Raw genomic sequence first — 17204 nt, 5'->3', positions numbered from 1 at the left:
CCTTACTCTATGCTCAGATAGACGGTGACGGAAATCACCGCCAATCATAGTTTTTTTCAATAACATGAATAAAACAACTTAACTTCAGTGCAGTGGATTTCGCCACCAGTTTCCGATCCAAAAAGAAGTTGTCCCGAATCAAAAGAAAAGATCAAAGAGCCATTCACACACAGCTTTATTCCACGAGGGATTTTCCCGTCTCTTTGGATTTGGAACTCCTTGTTGGTGAATGTTTCCATTCATCTTACTATAAACTGTTTTAGAGAAATAATAATCCTACTCTCCGCTCCCCTGGGTAATATTCTCACATTAATACATTTCGTTTTGAAGCGACTACGGGGCTTAGCCGTTTACAAAAAAATGGCTTTTAGCCTTGTTTTGGGGCAAAAACAATTAATTTCTAAAGCAACTATTGATTGTCTACAATTTTTAAGATTTTAAAATGTAAACATTCCAAAGACAAAACATGTTAATTTTAACATGTTTGTTTCATTATAACCCCACCCCAACTCCATTTTTCTTTTCCCCAACAAATATAACAAGGAGACACTAACAAAACTGTTTATTATTTAATTATGCATTTTTTAATTGATAAAAATGCACAAAAAATGTGCAAACGAAATTACACCCTTAATATTGTTTACATATTAAAGAAACAAAAAGCATGAGTGTTAAAGATGCTATGTCAGATTTTTGGCCCCAAACATTAAAAAATAATTTGTTTTGAGTGAATGGTATTTCAAAGAGTATCACCCGCTCTTACGAAAAAAAAAAATACTTTTACTTTTAATGGTCAGGAACCATGACACAAATTTAAAACGTTTCTTATAAAACACGTGATATTGGTCACGTGATATATTGTCGGGATCCGGACAAAAACTAATTTGAGCAATGGCTCAAATGAAAGCTTGTAACTTTCTGGACCCCCATCAAAATACCTATTGAATTTTAAATCAAAATTTTTGGGTCAAATCGGCCAAAAAACTGACATAGCATCTTCAATAAATGCCACACTTTCCATTTGCTCCCAACATAGATGACGAATAAACATAAAATAGTTTTCAGTTGCTCATTATTCAATCATTTTATTCTCACTAGTGTTAAAAAAAAAAAAAATTAAGTGGCAAGATACTAAATTGCACTATGAAATATGCACACACAAAATTAATTTACACTGAGGTCAGCCCTTAATTGAAAACTTTAAACCCAAGATTTTAAAGGGCCACTATCGTCATGATCGAAACATGCTGTAGCTACACATGGAGTTCTGTACTCTCACCTTCTTTGTTACACCCTCCGTACCCTATCTATGTAGGACACATGCGGGAGCGCCCTTGTGGGTTCTTTCAGAAAATTGAACATTGGACCCCACAAGAGAATTGTTTTAAAAGGGCATAATAGAACTACAATAGCTTGAACCCACAGACCGAATCCTTAAGGTTGTGTGCAGTAACTGTGTGAGGTTCATAAGCCATGTACAGCCAACAGACCTTTTTTTTACCATAACGACATGACCCCTTTAAAGGCAGTGGACACTAAAGGTAATTACTCAAAATAATTATTAGCATTAAACCTTTCTTAGTAACGAGTAATGGGAGAGGTTGATAGTATAAACCATTGTGAGAACTGGCTCCCTCTGAAGAAATGTAGTTTTTCGAGAAAGAATAATTTTCCACAAATCTGATTTCGAAATCTCAGATTTAGAATTTGCGGTCTCAAAATCAAGCATCTGAAAGTACACAAGTTCGTGTGTCAAGGGTGTTTTTTCTTTTATTATTATCTCGCACTTTCGAGGACCGATTGAGCTCAAACTTTCACAGGTTTGTTATTTTGTGTATACATGTATGTTGAGATACACCAACTGTGAAGGCTAGACTTTGACAATTACCAATAGTGTCCGGTGTCTTTAAGATATCAAAACAAGTGCACTAAGTTTTCATAATTTGGTAAATGATATCTTTATCGGAGTCGATGTACCAAAGTGAGTAATAGTATAAACTATACCCTAATTGGCATAGTTTTATAATTGTTACCATCACGGCAAGAAAATCACATGGTTGGCCATGTGAACTCTGAGAATGCATTTCTGTTTGAATTTCTGTCCGCATAGTCCGCACGCAACATCCTCGGTTGTGGCGTAAGACTTCTTATGTTTGTCCAGACTGCTTCGCTGCCTAAAGCGCTTCCCGCAGAAGGCGCATCCATAGGCTTTCTGATCTGAATGGATCTTCTTATGCTCCTTCATCGTGTTGCTTTGTGTGAAGGACCTCAAGCACACATCGCATTGGTAGGGTTTCTCTTTGGTGTGAGTCCGACGATGCCTTTTTAGATTGTTACTCTGGGCAAACGGTCGACCGCAGATGTCGCAAACATACTTCTTTGGATCGTCGAGCGTTAAAAAGTTGGGCTGTGCGAGGGATCTGACCTGGTTTATGGCGATACCACTTTGGCCCTCTTCCAAATTTGGGTGACTTTCCACTTGTTGTGGCGGACTCTCCGTAAAACTTGCACCTTGGGGAATAGTTTCTTCAAGAGGCAATTGATGGGTATGATTAAGATCTTGAGTTCCCTGCGAAGAAATTGTGTCAGATACTTGACTTATACTTTGCATCGTCGCTGGTTGGTACGTTGACACAACAGTTTGCGCCACCCTGTGACTGGTTTTTCGGTGGTCGTAGAGATTGCTTCGATATTTAAACCTCTTATTGCAGATAGAGCATGCGTACTGCCTGATATCATCGTGGACATGTCTATGTTCTTTAAGGGCAGCTAACTGCGTGAACGTTTTGTTACAGATGCCGCATCCAAACGGCTTGATGTTTGTGTGGAATCTCCTGTGATAGTCCATATTCCGCTTCCGTTGGAAGAATCTGTTGCCTAGATCATTGTTAAAAGCCCTGGTAGGTATGTCCGTTTCCGAGTGATTCTGGTTGTATGTGTGAGTTGAAGGATTCTGGGCGGTGGCCGGTCCAGCATTCAAACTTGAGATGTGGCTGTCATCAATCATCGGCACACTAGCTCTGGTGCAGTCGTTGGTGACGGCTCCTTGTTGCTGGCTACAGTTGCTGCTATTACAGTGCTGCTGGAGATGTGTCAAATTCTCAAACATCTGTCCGCAATCCCAGCACATAAACTGATTGTGATTGGCGGGTTTGCTTCCCACTGCATCAGACTGCTCCGCATCCTGGACTCTACAAGACTCCATGACTGACATTGAAGGGTCAAAATGTGACCTTTGACCTTCAGTGGTTTCGGATGACATCTGAATATCAGTTGGAATGACATTGGATGTCTCTGTCTGCAGCATTCTGCCATGGTTGTCCTGTGCATTAAAATAAAATAAATAAAAAATTCTTGAGAAGATTTGAATTGACTCAATTTATTGATACCGACACTCAATTAACAATACTACAATCTCAGAAAACAAATTTTAAGAAGTTTTCAATATTCAAACTGATCCACGTCAAGCGACACAAACTTGTTGCTCTGGCTTATGATGAAAACTTGCACCCAGAACCCTGAAAAGACCTCAACTTTTTCCAGTCAGTCAGACCAGATGTGTCAAAGGACTGATGTGTTATTCACCTTGTTATTCCATGTGTGTAGTGTGCACTGACATGCACCTACTGAGCTACACTTTCATTTTACCCATATTATTTTTCTTTCATTATTATCTCGCAAGTTCGATGACTGATTGAGCTCAAATTTTCACAGGTTTGTTATTTTTACATATGTTGAGATACACCAACTGTGGAGGCTAGTCTGTGAAAATTACCAATAGTGTCCATTGCCTTTAAAGTAAATATGGAATGAAATTAATTTTTAAAAGAGAAACCCTTACATTAGACTCTTCATCATCTGATATCCATATAGGTGACCTTTCATCTCTGACCTCTGTTTTATACACACTGTTGGTGCACTGGTTCTCAACTTGACTCGTCTGAAATTAGGGGGGAAAGGTATTAAAGACACTGAACTCTATTGGTAATTGTCAAAAAAAAAATTTTCTCACATGGTGTATCTCAACATAAGCATAAAATAACATACTGGGAAAATATTTTGAGGCCTCAAATTCTAAATCTGAGGTCTCGAAATCAATTCGTAAAAAATTACTTTTATCTCAAAAACTATGTTACTTCAGAGGGAGCTGTTTCTCACAATGTCTTATACTATCAACCTCTCCCCATTACTTGTATTAAAGAAAGCTTTTGGGATAATCATTATTTTGAGTAATTACCAATAGTGTCCAGTGTCATCTGCCTTAAAATCTGCATAACATAGTCTGCTCAGTTTGCTCTTAAATTTGCCAGAGAGTCAACAGGGCCCAATTTTATAAACACTGCAAGCACAATAACTTGCTCAGCACAGACAAGTTTTGCGAAATTCCTGCTTCCATAAGCCCAGATTCTTGGCTTATGGAACGGTAAGCAGAGCCTGGGTACAGGGGCCGACTTCACAAGGCAATCACATTCATCGCAATACAAGTTGTCAGTATCACCATAGTGATTTAAATTGTGATATCACACTTTACTTAGCAAATATGATTGATTTGTAGTTGCACTCAATCTTAGATCTTTGTGAAATCTGCCCCTGGTATATTGTAACTAGCATATGAACAGCGGACCACTGTGTTACACTTGACCAATTTAAGAGGTAAAGAAAATAAATACATTTTTCCCATAATAGTTCCCCTAAAAGGCCTACAAATTGTATGACATTAGCTTTTTTTAATATGGCCTATCTGTAATTGTCATCTGTCTGATTTTGCCTCTTTCCTTAGCATCTAAATTTAGTGGATTTTGGATTATTATTCTGTAAAATGAGAATGTTTTTTCAGCTTTCTCCAGAAGACAATCAGAGCATACTGATCGAAACGTCGAGTTGAAACCAACGGTTCTTTTCAGAACCACCCCCAACTCAATTAGAGATAGTCATTACAAGGCGTTACCGCAAACATTTCCATATTGAGAATGTTCTTTAAATGTGATGAATAATGAAAGAGTGTTTGTAACTACTACGAGTGGATTAGTGCAAGACATTTTTGGTACAAGTTGATGTGAAGTCAACTCCAAACTTACCAGTTCATCCGAGTAATCCAAACCATCTTGTGTGCTCGGTGATGTTAAATCTGCAGTAATTACTTGTGCAGTCCTTGATTGTGATTCTGGAGTGGTGGTCTTACATGAGCCTGTAACTTCCCCTGTAAAGTCAAAAACACAGATTGGGTAAGAATTGCTAGTTTTTTTATTATTATTCTTTTTATGCAAGTCGCCAGACACACAAGGCCGGAAGGCCACTTCAAGGTATGGGCAACAATTATTTTTTTCCAGATGCCGTTGCCACCTACTCCTAGGGCTGAAAAAGGGTTACCCCTTTTACAGTCCATACGGATGTAGGCTTGGGTATCATCAGTCCGAAGCCTGGCTGGTAGAGCAGAAAGCACTACATGTACCTCCCCAATTAAATGTAGCAAGTGTCACAACCGGGATTCAAACCCACACTCTGCTGATCAAACACCAGAGATTGAATCCGGTGCTCTTAACGGCTTTGCCATGACACGCTACAAGTTCATTAAAGTTCATTTGCTCCTGTGGTCACAAAAGATCATCTGGAAATTACGATCTTTCAATGTCCGTGATTCAATTTTACACCTGTTTTACCAGAGTATTATTCAGTCAGTCATTACTTTTAGCTGTATTATTTGGTATAATAATCTAACTGTGAAAAATCAGAAGAAAATTGATCGTATCAGCAAGGTCGCCAGCAAGATAATAGGTTTCGAAGTAAAACCCATGAGAGAAATCCTAGACAAACAGTATATAAACAAACTGAAAGTTATAACCCAGGACCCATCTCACCCACTTCACTCATTCATTCACATTCTCCCATCAGGAAGGTACCGTTCTCTCTCTACTCGCACAAACCGGTTCAGACTATCTTTTTTACCCAGTGCTATTCATCTTTTTAACTCACTTTTTATAAGGCAACTTAGTAGTAGTTGTTGTTTTCCATTTTAATCAGTGAGGGTGAGTTTTTGATAACGTTTTCTCTCTTTGTAAAACTTGAACTAGCCTATTTGTTGCTTATATTAATTTTTGTAATGAATTCTGTGTTTTTTAAATGTAATGTTTGTTTTTCTATAAGTATCATATTTGAATCTTTTTAGTGCACACAGGGAAAGCAATTTTCACTTTTTACTTGTAATCTGTGATGAAATAAATAAATTGAATTGAATTGAATTGAATTGAAGACTGGCAGGTCCGAGGAAAGGCAGTTACTCCTCCTAGTATCGTCATCAAGGGTTAACAGGTCATCAGCACTATTTGGGGGTCAGGAGACTTTGCATCAAAAATGTTATAGAAAGGTTTGTGGTAACACCATGTAATGATAATCTCTAAATGAGTTGGGGTGGTCCTAATAAAAAAACTTTGGTTTCAACTCTACCTTTCGAACAGTATGCTCTGATCGTCTTCTGGAGAAGCATGAAGACGATCAGAGCATACTGATTGAAACGTCAAGTTGAAACCAACTGTTCTTTCCAGAGCCACCCCAACTCATTTAGAGATTGTCATTACATGGTGTTATTGCAAATCTTTCTATATCGTTTTCCACCATGCAAAGTTTCAAATCCTACTTTTAAAATATGTTGTTTATAGTCCGAGTGGATCCAAACACACAAATATCAGCAGCACCAATTCTGCAATGGAACTGAAGCCTGGGTATGGCCAGTAATGGACCTGTTTTTGAAAAGTGTTAATAAAAACCAAAAACATTATGACATCGTGAGAACCAGAGGTTAATAGCTATGTATTACAATGCTTACCATTTCTTAAAACTTGATGAGGTGTTGGAAGTTCTGATGCAGGAGACAACAGGGAGACTTTTGACTCGTTGACTTCACTTCTTGAGTTTCTGTAAAAAAGTTAACATCTAAAAAGTTTATAAAAAATTTTATAAAAAGTTATTATACGCTATTATAGTATAATATAGTCAGGCAGGCCCGATACTTGCCCCTGGTCACTGCCATTGTTGCACCAAGTGCACTTGAAATGCTCCTTTAGAAATTTGCAATTTCCTCATAGGGTGCCCTTTACCAAGGAGATGCCTTGGTGCCCTTGCCCTTTCAAAAACGAAGCACGCATGCAGGCCTGAATCAAGGGGTCTATTAACACTAAACTAGACTAGCGAAAAGAAAAAAGTTCTTTTAATAAACCTTAGTAACTTTAGGCCTTTCCCAACCCCCATCACCGTTCACCTCCTCATCCACCATTCCAGATTCAAACCAAACGTCACATTTGACGGAAAAGTTTCCGTATTGCGCCACCACTTTTTCATTTGATATGAAATAATATAATATCTAATTTACCTCAATGAGATATCCCTTTTTGGACAAATGAGTGAAAAGTGGTGGTGCCAAACAGAAAGTTATCCAATTTGACATGGTCTCAATTAATTACAAAAAAACTAAAATCAATTCAAAACAACCAAGTTTTACCTATCAAAACTTTGTTGGTTGTTTTGTTAAAAAAAAAAAGTTGCAAGTTTGAATTGAACTTTGATTTATATAGTTAGGCCTAATATAAAAATAACTAAAACTTAAAAAGAAGAAGACGAGAATTAACGAACGCATTCAGTCAATCCCCTACCAGTACCAAGTTTAACAACAAATTGGTTTTATCATGGAGCAATCTAGTTTATTGCTCCATGGTTTTTCATCAGCAGACAGCAGTCAGTATAAAATTGTATGAGCAAGAGAGTCGACATGGTCGAGTTGGCACTTACGACGTTGTTTTACTGCAACTACAAACTCGACACATTCGCCGATGAACATCGAGTAAATGATCAAGAAAATCCCCCGCAGAAACTTCATCACAATCTAAGAGTTCATCTGCATGTCTCTCTGCATTGAGCCGTGTCTGGAACAGCGTCTTTTCCTTCAACCACTGATCATGTAAACACGATCCAAGACGAATAAGCTTGAAGTTTAGACTAGACATTGTTTTTGCTGTTGTTGTCTACCGCATCATGCGCATGTGTACGCTCTAAATAATCTGATGTGACACACTCGACCGACCTTATAAAAATTATATAGCACCAACTGCAGCATCAATGCAGTCAGTAGTCAACTCGTACATAGTACATGTATAGGGAGATGCATTGACACGACAAAGTCGTCATCATTATGCTCGACCTTTCAATGCCAGTGATAAGGGGAGGGGCGTTGGAAGAACCGGGGGGGGGGCTCTTAGTTTTAGGTTTGGGACTATAAGCATGTTAAACCATCCATGATTGATCATGTTCGAAAGCAGCATTCTTGAACAACCCTGCACTTTGTATTTAAAATATTGAAGGGCAACATTGGTCAGAGACAGGAGCTCATTGGTAAGACGGTGCCCGTGTTATACGCAGGAGAGTACCCGGGTCAAAATGTATCCCGGGATTCCGAGTCCCATCAAAAAGAGCAATGCGTGGGGGCCACAACTTAAAAATAGAGCAATTGACAACTTCATCAAGGGGGCCCTGGCCATCTGGATAGAGAATTGAGGCAGGAAGTTGTCCTCGAACATAATGTAACCCAGGCTGAAGAACCACTCATATTCAGTTACATTTTTTATTGGATGGTAGTCTCAATCCAAGGATGTTGCAAAGCTGGCAACAAACAGAGTCAAGCTGAGCGACTGGGAAGTTTTCATCTTGTTTTCGGCCCCTATAATAATTATTGTTAAATCGAATTTGACCCGGATTCTTGCTCCATACACTTGTGACCAGCTGACTTGAAAGGGAAGATTTACTTCCTGCAGTCTGACTCAGACTGGGTCGTCATGTTGACCTTACTTGGTCACTCGTAATGGCGATATGACCCACTGATATTCTTGTGACAAGTGAATGAACCAAACATATAGCAGGTCCGTATATTCAGATATTTTTGTCCCTTAAGTCTGACTCATTTTGGGTCAGTACCGGGAAGTGTGTCAAAAAATACTTGAACATGGGTCGAACCGACACAGCTATAGAATCCCAGTTATACAATCACATTTTGAAAAGTCGCTTATACCAGGTCACTCTGACCTAGATATGGGCGGGTCCCTTAGACCGTACTCCGGGTCAATCATCAGTGGCCGAGTGCCGGGTGTTTTATTATCTGCATTGTTCGTAAAAACAAAACAAAATCTTCCGTGTATAGCTCTGATCCAAAATGAAATATAGTCCAATTTATAGGATTCGGACTGCCTCTAAACTACCGGGCAATCTCGATAGTCTGCTCTAGAATTACAAGGTTCGTGAGTTCGAATCCCGTCCGAGTAATTAAGCCTGTGATATTTGTTCACAGGACTCGGAAAAGAGTATACATACAGTGCTACTAACACACATTGGTGTATGGGTAAAAACCACAATTATTATTATAAGTCCTTCCAACTCAAAATCTGGTGAGTTAAGTTGATGGATACCATACGGTCGCCATATTTGTTTTCCAGCACTTATTAAACCAGAGAGTTCTTCAAAATAAAAACAATATTGTCATAAACAAAAGAATCGTATGGTCAAGTGTGGAAGTGATATCCGCTCTTAAGCCACGATGCTCAGTTCTTGCACCAGGGACATGTTTCGGCGACACGTGTACAGTTGTAATTCATTATAAATAGAAAGATTGTAGCTGAGTTGCACCAATTATTCCCACTGAATTGCAGAAGTGGGAAGTTCGATTTTTGCCAGCTCTGGGCTCGATTTTATAGCGGGCGTCAAGATGAATATCAACGGCATCATTGTTGTCGTGGTCTTGGGTCTCACGGACGTTGCTCTCGGCGGACTTCGATACCTTGGTAAAATTAACCTTGCCTGAAAATATCCAGTAACATCAAAACAATTCTGTCTGTCTATACTATTTCAGTCCACTGCAGAAGGAAAGCCTCTTCACTAATTTTCCATTTCACTCTGTCCTGCGCTGTATGTTGCCAAGCAATGCCCCTCATTTTACTTTTCATCTCTCCATCTTCTGTTTCGTCTCCCTCTTTTTCTTTCCGGTTTATTGGAGACCATTTTGGTTGTTTTGCATGACCACCTGCTGTCATACCTCCTTACTTGATGACCTGCCCATCTTCACTTCTTTGATTTAAATGTCTTAATAATGTCTTGCACTCTTGATTTCTTTCTTCGTTTCTCATCAACACAGTTAGAAAGCCATAAACTAGATCATAATTTATGTCACTGTATTTTATAATTTGATTTGTTTAAAAAATGTTTACAGATATTAATTTGGATCGTGTTGGAATAGACACCCCAGCTAACTCCATCATTTTTGACGGCGGCAGAGCACCAGTTAATTTCCGTGCACGCATCACCCCTAAAAATGGAGCTTCAAACATCCTGAACCGCTTTACAAGCGATCGGTACAAACTGGTCGCTTTCCTCGCTACGGACCAGCAGGGTTCGAATCCCACTGCTGTGACACCGGGAGTGATTCCATCCGCAGACCAACTGAAACCACTGACTGATGGAAGACAGGTATGCAACGGGTCTACCCTATCCTGAGAAAATTAGTTTTTTAATGATGACAACATTTGTACTTATTATTTTGATAACGCTGTGTTCTTGACATCAGTCCAGGCTAGCTGTCTGAAAAATAAAATAAAAAATGGGCCCATACTTTCGTCTCGTCCTATAATTGAGGAGACTTGACTTGCCGGGTGTGTGCGTCTTTGCGCAACTATGGGTTTTGGCTTTGAGATGTGTCAAGCATTCTGGTTTTTCTATCATGGGGTGGATTTCACAAAGGTATAGTCCTAACTTAGGACTAGTCCTAGGCAATGCTAAGAGATAGGACCAGTCCTAAGTTAGGATGAGTTACTGGTCCTAACTTAGGACCAGTCCTATCTCTTAGCATTGCTTAGGACTAGGATTTTGTGAAGTCGACCCCTCAGGCAAGTTAAGGCCCGATTTCATAGAGCTGCTTAAAAGCAATAAAAATGCTTTGGCTGGTAAAAACCTTAATCCACTAAGCACTGCTACTAAGCTACTTTTGTGCATAAGCAGCTTAGTCTCTGTAAAATTTTGGCCGTGGTTCATCGACTCATTTGAGCAGAAGACAAAACATTATTAAACTCCCGGATGCCTCAATCACGCTGGTATAGTTAATGCAATCTTGCCTGTAGATTAGAGATTTACGTTGTTTGACGTCAATTGGGAACATTCAGCTGTTACTATTAAAACCTACTTTTCTCTTTGATTTGTAGCTGGTTCTCCCTGACGTTGATGTTGTGTTTGATTTGACGAGAGTAGATTGCTCCAGCAATAAGTTCCCATATGCGTGTCTGACCCTCAGCCCAGCGGATGTCGTTGCCAACCATTGGCAGCCAAGTACATCCTCTGTACTCACCAGATGCGTCTATATCTCCTGCAAACCAAGTATGTCCAATTTCATGCTATTGTTAATGTCGTTGTTGTTGTTGTCATCGTCGTCGTCATTGTTGTTGTTGTTGTTGTTGTTGTTGTTGTTGTTGTTGTTGTTGTTGTTGTTGTTGTTGTTGTTGTTGTTGTTGTTGTTGTTGTTGTTGTTGTTGTTGTTGTCATCTTTGTTGTCGTCGTCGTCGTCGTCGTCCTCGTTGTTGGAGGTGTTGATGTTGTTGTTGCTGCTGCTACTTTTGTTGTGTTATTGGATGTTTTCGTTGTCGTTGCTGCTGCAACTGCTGTTGGTGTGTTGATGGTGGTGTTGTAGTTGTTGTTTTTGCTATTGTTGCTGCTGCTGTGAAAAGTGAACACCGTAGTCACAATTTTGTGACGAAAAAAAAACACACACTTTAATACTATTTGTATGACTTAAAGATCAACTAATATTACATTATTGATACCGGTACTTTGCAGAACCCGTGAGAGTTGATCTTGATTCCGTCGATGTCGACATACCTCGCGATGCCATCATTGTCGATGGAGGAATCGTCGATTTATCGCTATGCGTCTACTTCACTCCCAAAAATGGCGCCGCCCAGGAGCTCAACTCCCTAGGTTCCATCGCGAAGTTCAAGCTCACTGCCTTCCTGTCGACCAGTAGCACCGGCGTGGGTAATACTGCTCAAGTCATCGGTACAATCCACAAGATTGATCAGACTCAGGTACTCACGGACAACAAGCAAGTGTCTTTCTACGACGCTGAGTTTCCATTCGACTTGAGTAACATCGACTGCACTGACGGGGCTTACCCGTATGTGTGCGTCACTCTGTCGCCTGATGACGGGGTTTCTGGACTGTGGGGGCTGACTGCTAACTCAGTGCGGACTGTATGCACTCCAATTATATGTCTTGGTAAGTTTCGGTGACATAGTTATTAAATAAGAAAAATACCTTAGAAGCGTTCAGCAATCGGGATCTCCTATTGCCCCCTCTCTTGTTTGTATAACTTTCGGCAACAGCTTCCATTGGTTTTGTACATGCTCCCCAACTTGATGGAGACCTTCACCGAACGAGGGCCATGTTGTCCTTTTTGTCATAAGTCCCTGGTGTGAATCATGTGTGTCTTGAAACCTAACATTATAAAAGACATTGCGTAAAGACATTACAACGAAGCAATTTTGGCCGACACAAGACTATTTTTAAGACACCATTATGTTTGGGCAAATCTGTAGGTATACACCTAAACCAAACAGAGCACTGTATAGTGTCCAACATATTTTGAAAAGGCCCAACTGCAGCTATAGACAAAGAACAGTTCTGTACTCACAATTGTTAAAAACGAAATAAGCATCACCATCAAACAAAATAATAAAAGAAACATTGACAACATAATTACAAAGCTTAAGAGAACATTGGTTTCATCTCATATTGTCCATTACTTTTTTAATAAACAGCCCAAGACAACTTCCAAGCACTCCGAGTATGTGAGGACAACGTCTTCAGTCTTTCGTGCCCAGCGGGTCACGCCATCCACGTTGCTGATGCCGTCTACGGTCGCATCATACCCGGTAACACCGTTTGCCCAAGTAGCTCCATCTTGACGACAAAATGCAGGGCTTCGAACTCTTTGAAGGTTGTACGGGACAAATGCGAGGGTGAAACGGCGTGTTCCTTCACCACTAACAACGGGGTCTTCGGTGACCCATGTCCGGGTACCACCAAGTACCTCCATGCCTTCTACATCTGTGAGTATCGTGTGCAATTCTTACACATCTCCTCTGAATATAAGACGCGTAACCGCGGTAACGCTTCTCAGATTGTGTTCCTGTAGGGATTATTTTTCCTGCGTGGACATAATATTATCTCCTGAGTTTCAACGATCTCGAAAACGTGACCACCTTTTCAAATGAAATTTTCACAGAAGAATTTTTTTGTATAACTGCAAAGCTCTTACATTAAAACAATCGAACGGTTCCAAAAACCAAAGATGAATTGCCTTTGAGAGATAAACAAATAATGAATGTCATTGTATATCTTCGACTTTGCTTTGAAACTTCCCAACAATTTAAATCATACATTTCCCATAAACAATGTTTAAGACATCAACAAAAATGAAAACAAATTAATAAAAACGTGACTGTTTCTTCTTTATCACAAAAAACAGGTCGCGATACAGGAATAGTGAAGACAGTGTGCGATGGGGCGTGGCTCCAAATTGACTGCCCAGCCGGTAAAGGAGTCAACATCCTCGATGCCAACTTCGGTCGGTACGCAGGCGAGAATGTCTGCGGGTCTGCCGGGAGCGACGAGTGCATTACGGAGAACTCGCTTGCCGCCGTGCATACCAAGTGCCAGGGGAAGAGGTGGTGCAAGGTGCCCGCTACGACTGCCTGGTTCTCAGACTGCTGCTACGGGGGACCAAGATATCTCAGAGTCCGGTATAAATGTAAGCGAATTGATACATAATTATTTAACGAATGCAATTTTTTTTTCTCACTTTGAACTTTCCTAAAACGTAGGTTACTAGGCACTAGTGTTATTAAAGCAAACTCTAATTAATGGTCTCTGAATTAGCTCTTTCTGAAATGGTCTATGAATGGTGATTTTGTATAGATCAACTTTTCTACATTGGTATTAGACTTGACTCATGTCCCAATCCCGTGAGAGTCCCTTTTTTCAGTCCCATCGCCTATAACATCAGATAACTCTGTCAACCTGTGCCGCAATTGCTACATTTTGACGGTGGATGTACTTAGATACCTCTCGCACAAGAATGGGACTTGAATCAAGTCTACATCGGTAGGGCCCTCTTGCATAAATTTAATCTCAGATACATTATTGAAGTGAGAAAATAATCATCTACTAATTGTGTAAAACAGGTCTTTGTTGATCTTTGCAAAGTAAGTTTGTTTGCTAATTTTGAGTAATTACCGAACGTGTCAATGCCTTAAAACAGTCCATTATGATGCACTGGTTGTAGTAGATAGAACAAAGTGTTGCACTGTTATGTAATTTTTTCTTCACATATCTGTCCAGGTGACTATCCCATAATGGTCTACAAATCGGTCTGTCAAGGAGGTTCTTTGGGCATCGATTGCCCCACTGGGCACATCATCAAAATCGACTACGCCCTCTACGGCCGTGTTCACGGAAGTGCCGTGTGCAACAGCCAACACTTGTTGGACTTCAACTGCAAAGCTGAAAATGCCCTTTCGGTAAGTGGACAAAAAAAGTGCTACGAACTTCTATATTCAAACTCCGCAGACCCGTTTCATAATTTTGTTGGGTTGCTTACGTGTGTAAGCAGGGGGTCAAAATCCATGGTTCGGCTCACCTCCGAAAATTGGCGCTTACGGTCCGGTGAAAATTAGTATGGTTGGCAAAAGCGGAGTTCCCTGCTTCTGTGAGTGTAAGCGCCGACTCTTTGCGTACGGAAAGCAGAGCCCCCCAAAATGGGCTCTGATCAACACAACGTTAGGTGGCACCATACACCATGTTATATTGTTCTCGGTAATGTGCGCATACCCAGATCAAGCGTTACAAAGTATCCCAATAAGTTGCTCTTTCAAGACGGAGCTCTAAGGAAAACGAGGATGATTGTCACGTGACAACCCAAAAAGTAAACTTTATACAAGTTCAACACTGGGGGCACACCTGGGATCCCTATAGTAACATCAGAACTAACTTTTTACTTAGCAACTGTGATTGATTTGGAGTTAAGATCAATATATTAGCTCTTTCTGAAATCGGCCATCGATCGGTACTCCGTAGGTCATAGGTTCAAATCACAAGCTTGTTCAAGTTCAACATATACTATTATGTTCAAACGTTGACTACCAGTGAACAAATTATACCAGAGGATCATCTTTCAAAAACAAGCAGTTTTCAAATTAACAGCTTCAAGATTTTGTGTTTAAAATTAATTTTGGTTCGTCTTTCCAGATCGTCAAGAATAAATGTGAGAACCAGAGATGGTGCAGCGTAAAGGCAACCAACTACGTATTCGGCAACCCGTGCAAAGGTACACACAAGTATCTATTCGTACGTTACTACTGTAAGCCGCATTAGAAAGTGTTGTCACGGGACGAAGATTCAAGAATGGTGGCTGTCTTAAAACTGGAACGCGACGACGAGTGATGTTTTAATACAAAACAGTTTCTTAAGATTTACAAGCAAGTCAATAATTATGTGATATTTAGAGATAGTGTAGCAACAATTTGACAGGACAAACATAAGCAATTTTAAGTGTGACTTAGATTATTAAGGAATCCACTGGACTCTATTGGTAATTACTCAAAATAATTGTTACAATAAAAACTTACTGAGTAACGAGCAATGTAGAGCTGAAAAACATTATTATTCAAACGAACAAAGAACAACAAGAAATAGGATTCACTTTCGTTTTTATTAGTGATTAACAACATTTTGAAATTCTGCCTGTCGCTAGCGTTTCTTGTGCATCTTTTCAAAGCTCGAATTTGTATCTTTCTGTAGAAAGATGTTCTAACTATTAGTAAGAACAGCGTAGTTTGTGTTGGATTGTGCAGGCAAACGAAAAGTAACAACAATTTGTTGTGATTTGTGACAGTTAAATGTTTATGATATTATTCTACTCATGCTACTTTGGTATTACTAAACATCAATAGTTTCCATTTGGAATAACAGATCAATAAATGAACACAGCAATTTAAATACTTCTAAGACTTGCATTTTTTTCTTAAAACATTGGACACCTTTGGTAATTGTCAAAGCAGTATCCTCACTTGGTGTATCCCAACCCAATGCATAAAATAACAAATCTGTGAAAATCTGGACTCAGTTTGTCATCGATTGGTGAAAGAAAAAACACCACTGTCGCACGTGTGCTTTCAGATGCCTGAGAAAGGCTCAGAATCCAATTGTATTTCATTTGTCACAATTTTGTATACTATCAACTGCTGTGCTCTTACAGTTGCCAGCTGCCAAGTTAGTTTGATGCATATTTGAGCATGAAGGAATAAGATTCCTGATTTGTTTTGAGCCTACTTAAAGTACCCAGACCCTTTAATATGACAATTTTAACAACCATATAAGTTAATTTATTTATTCAAGTATTTTTTTTTATTTCTTTCTGTTTCTTTTTTAAAGTTATTGGAAAGTATTATAGAACGGACTGGCAATTCAGTCACTAACTAGCATGTGTATCCCTCAAGGAACTGTGAAATAAGTGACCAAAAGAGGGACATATTAGTTAACCCCATCCCTGACTGTGTTCCGGTGTGGCAGGAGATTCTGTGTCCCCACCCCCTCTGTGATAGCGCCCTCTTTTGAATCAATCATCTTCATTCTCATTAGGGAACAGAATCTCCAGTGGACAAAATTCCCCTGGCAGCGGCCAACCAGAATACAAAACTAGCAAAAGGTGTGATACAAAACGCAGACTGAATAACAAAATTACATTTATCTTATAAATGTCCACATATTATGGTTCTTAATGTTGAAAGCCGGTGTAGTATGTTCCTCCATGATTGATGTGCTTTTAGCAGAGGTTCAGGTTGAGTATTAATGAAGTAGCATTGTCTCGTGAGATCAAACAAGTTGATATGTCAAGTGTAACTGTATTGTAATCTAATAGCACATCTGTTCCACACGTTGCGCTGAATCCATGCATTGATGAGATGTACAAAGGACTCTACCTGCCGAACAGATACCCGGATACAGCTCCGATACCTGCTGTAACAGCATAACCAGTTGCACCAATCCCAGCTGCACCCACGGATTGAAGGGCTGCAACAAGCCCCCCTGCTACAACACCACCACCACTGGCGACAGCTGCAGCT

At 39.8% G+C, this 17204-nt stretch overlaps 2 protein-coding genes across 3 annotated transcripts; one reads left to right on the top strand and one right to left on the bottom strand.

Annotated features, from left to right (window-relative positions):
- Positions 1-631: 631 nt before the first annotated feature.
- On the bottom strand, positions 632-8055 carry LOC139939306 (uncharacterized). Of its 2 annotated transcripts, XM_071935079.1 has the most exons (5): positions 7783-8055; positions 6824-6912; positions 5079-5200; positions 3842-3940; positions 632-3322 (listed from the first exon to the last, which is right to left on the bottom strand). In XM_071935079.1, exons 1-5 carry the CDS (start codon positions 7995-7997, stop codon positions 2036-2038), a joined length of 1812 nt encoding a protein of 603 aa, XP_071791180.1. In that variant the 5' UTR covers positions 7998-8055; the 3' UTR covers positions 632-2035. The 2 variants fall into 2 exon arrangements, with proteins under 2 accessions (XP_071791180.1, XP_071791181.1); XM_071935080.1 differs by lacking the exon at positions 3842-3940.
- Positions 8056-9745: 1690 nt separating this feature from the next.
- On the top strand, positions 9746-15453 carry LOC139940066 (uncharacterized). The gene is made up of 8 exons (XM_071936298.1): positions 9746-9821; positions 10247-10503; positions 11232-11403; positions 11860-12297; positions 12840-13130; positions 13550-13831; positions 14422-14600; positions 15328-15453. The coding sequence occupies exons 1-8, from the start codon at positions 9746-9748 to the stop codon at positions 15451-15453; spliced, it is 1821 nt and encodes a 606-aa protein (XP_071792399.1).
- The last annotated feature ends 1751 nt before the right edge of the window (positions 15454-17204 follow it).

The sequence above is a fragment of the Asterias amurensis genome, chromosome 7 (genome assembly GCF_032118995.1).
Source record: "Asterias amurensis chromosome 7, ASM3211899v1".
In the NCBI taxonomy this organism is placed as follows: domain Eukaryota; kingdom Metazoa; phylum Echinodermata; class Asteroidea; order Forcipulatida; family Asteriidae; genus Asterias; species Asterias amurensis.
Note: the sequence above shows the minus strand (reverse complement) of the source record. Positions and strands in the feature narration are given on the sequence as shown.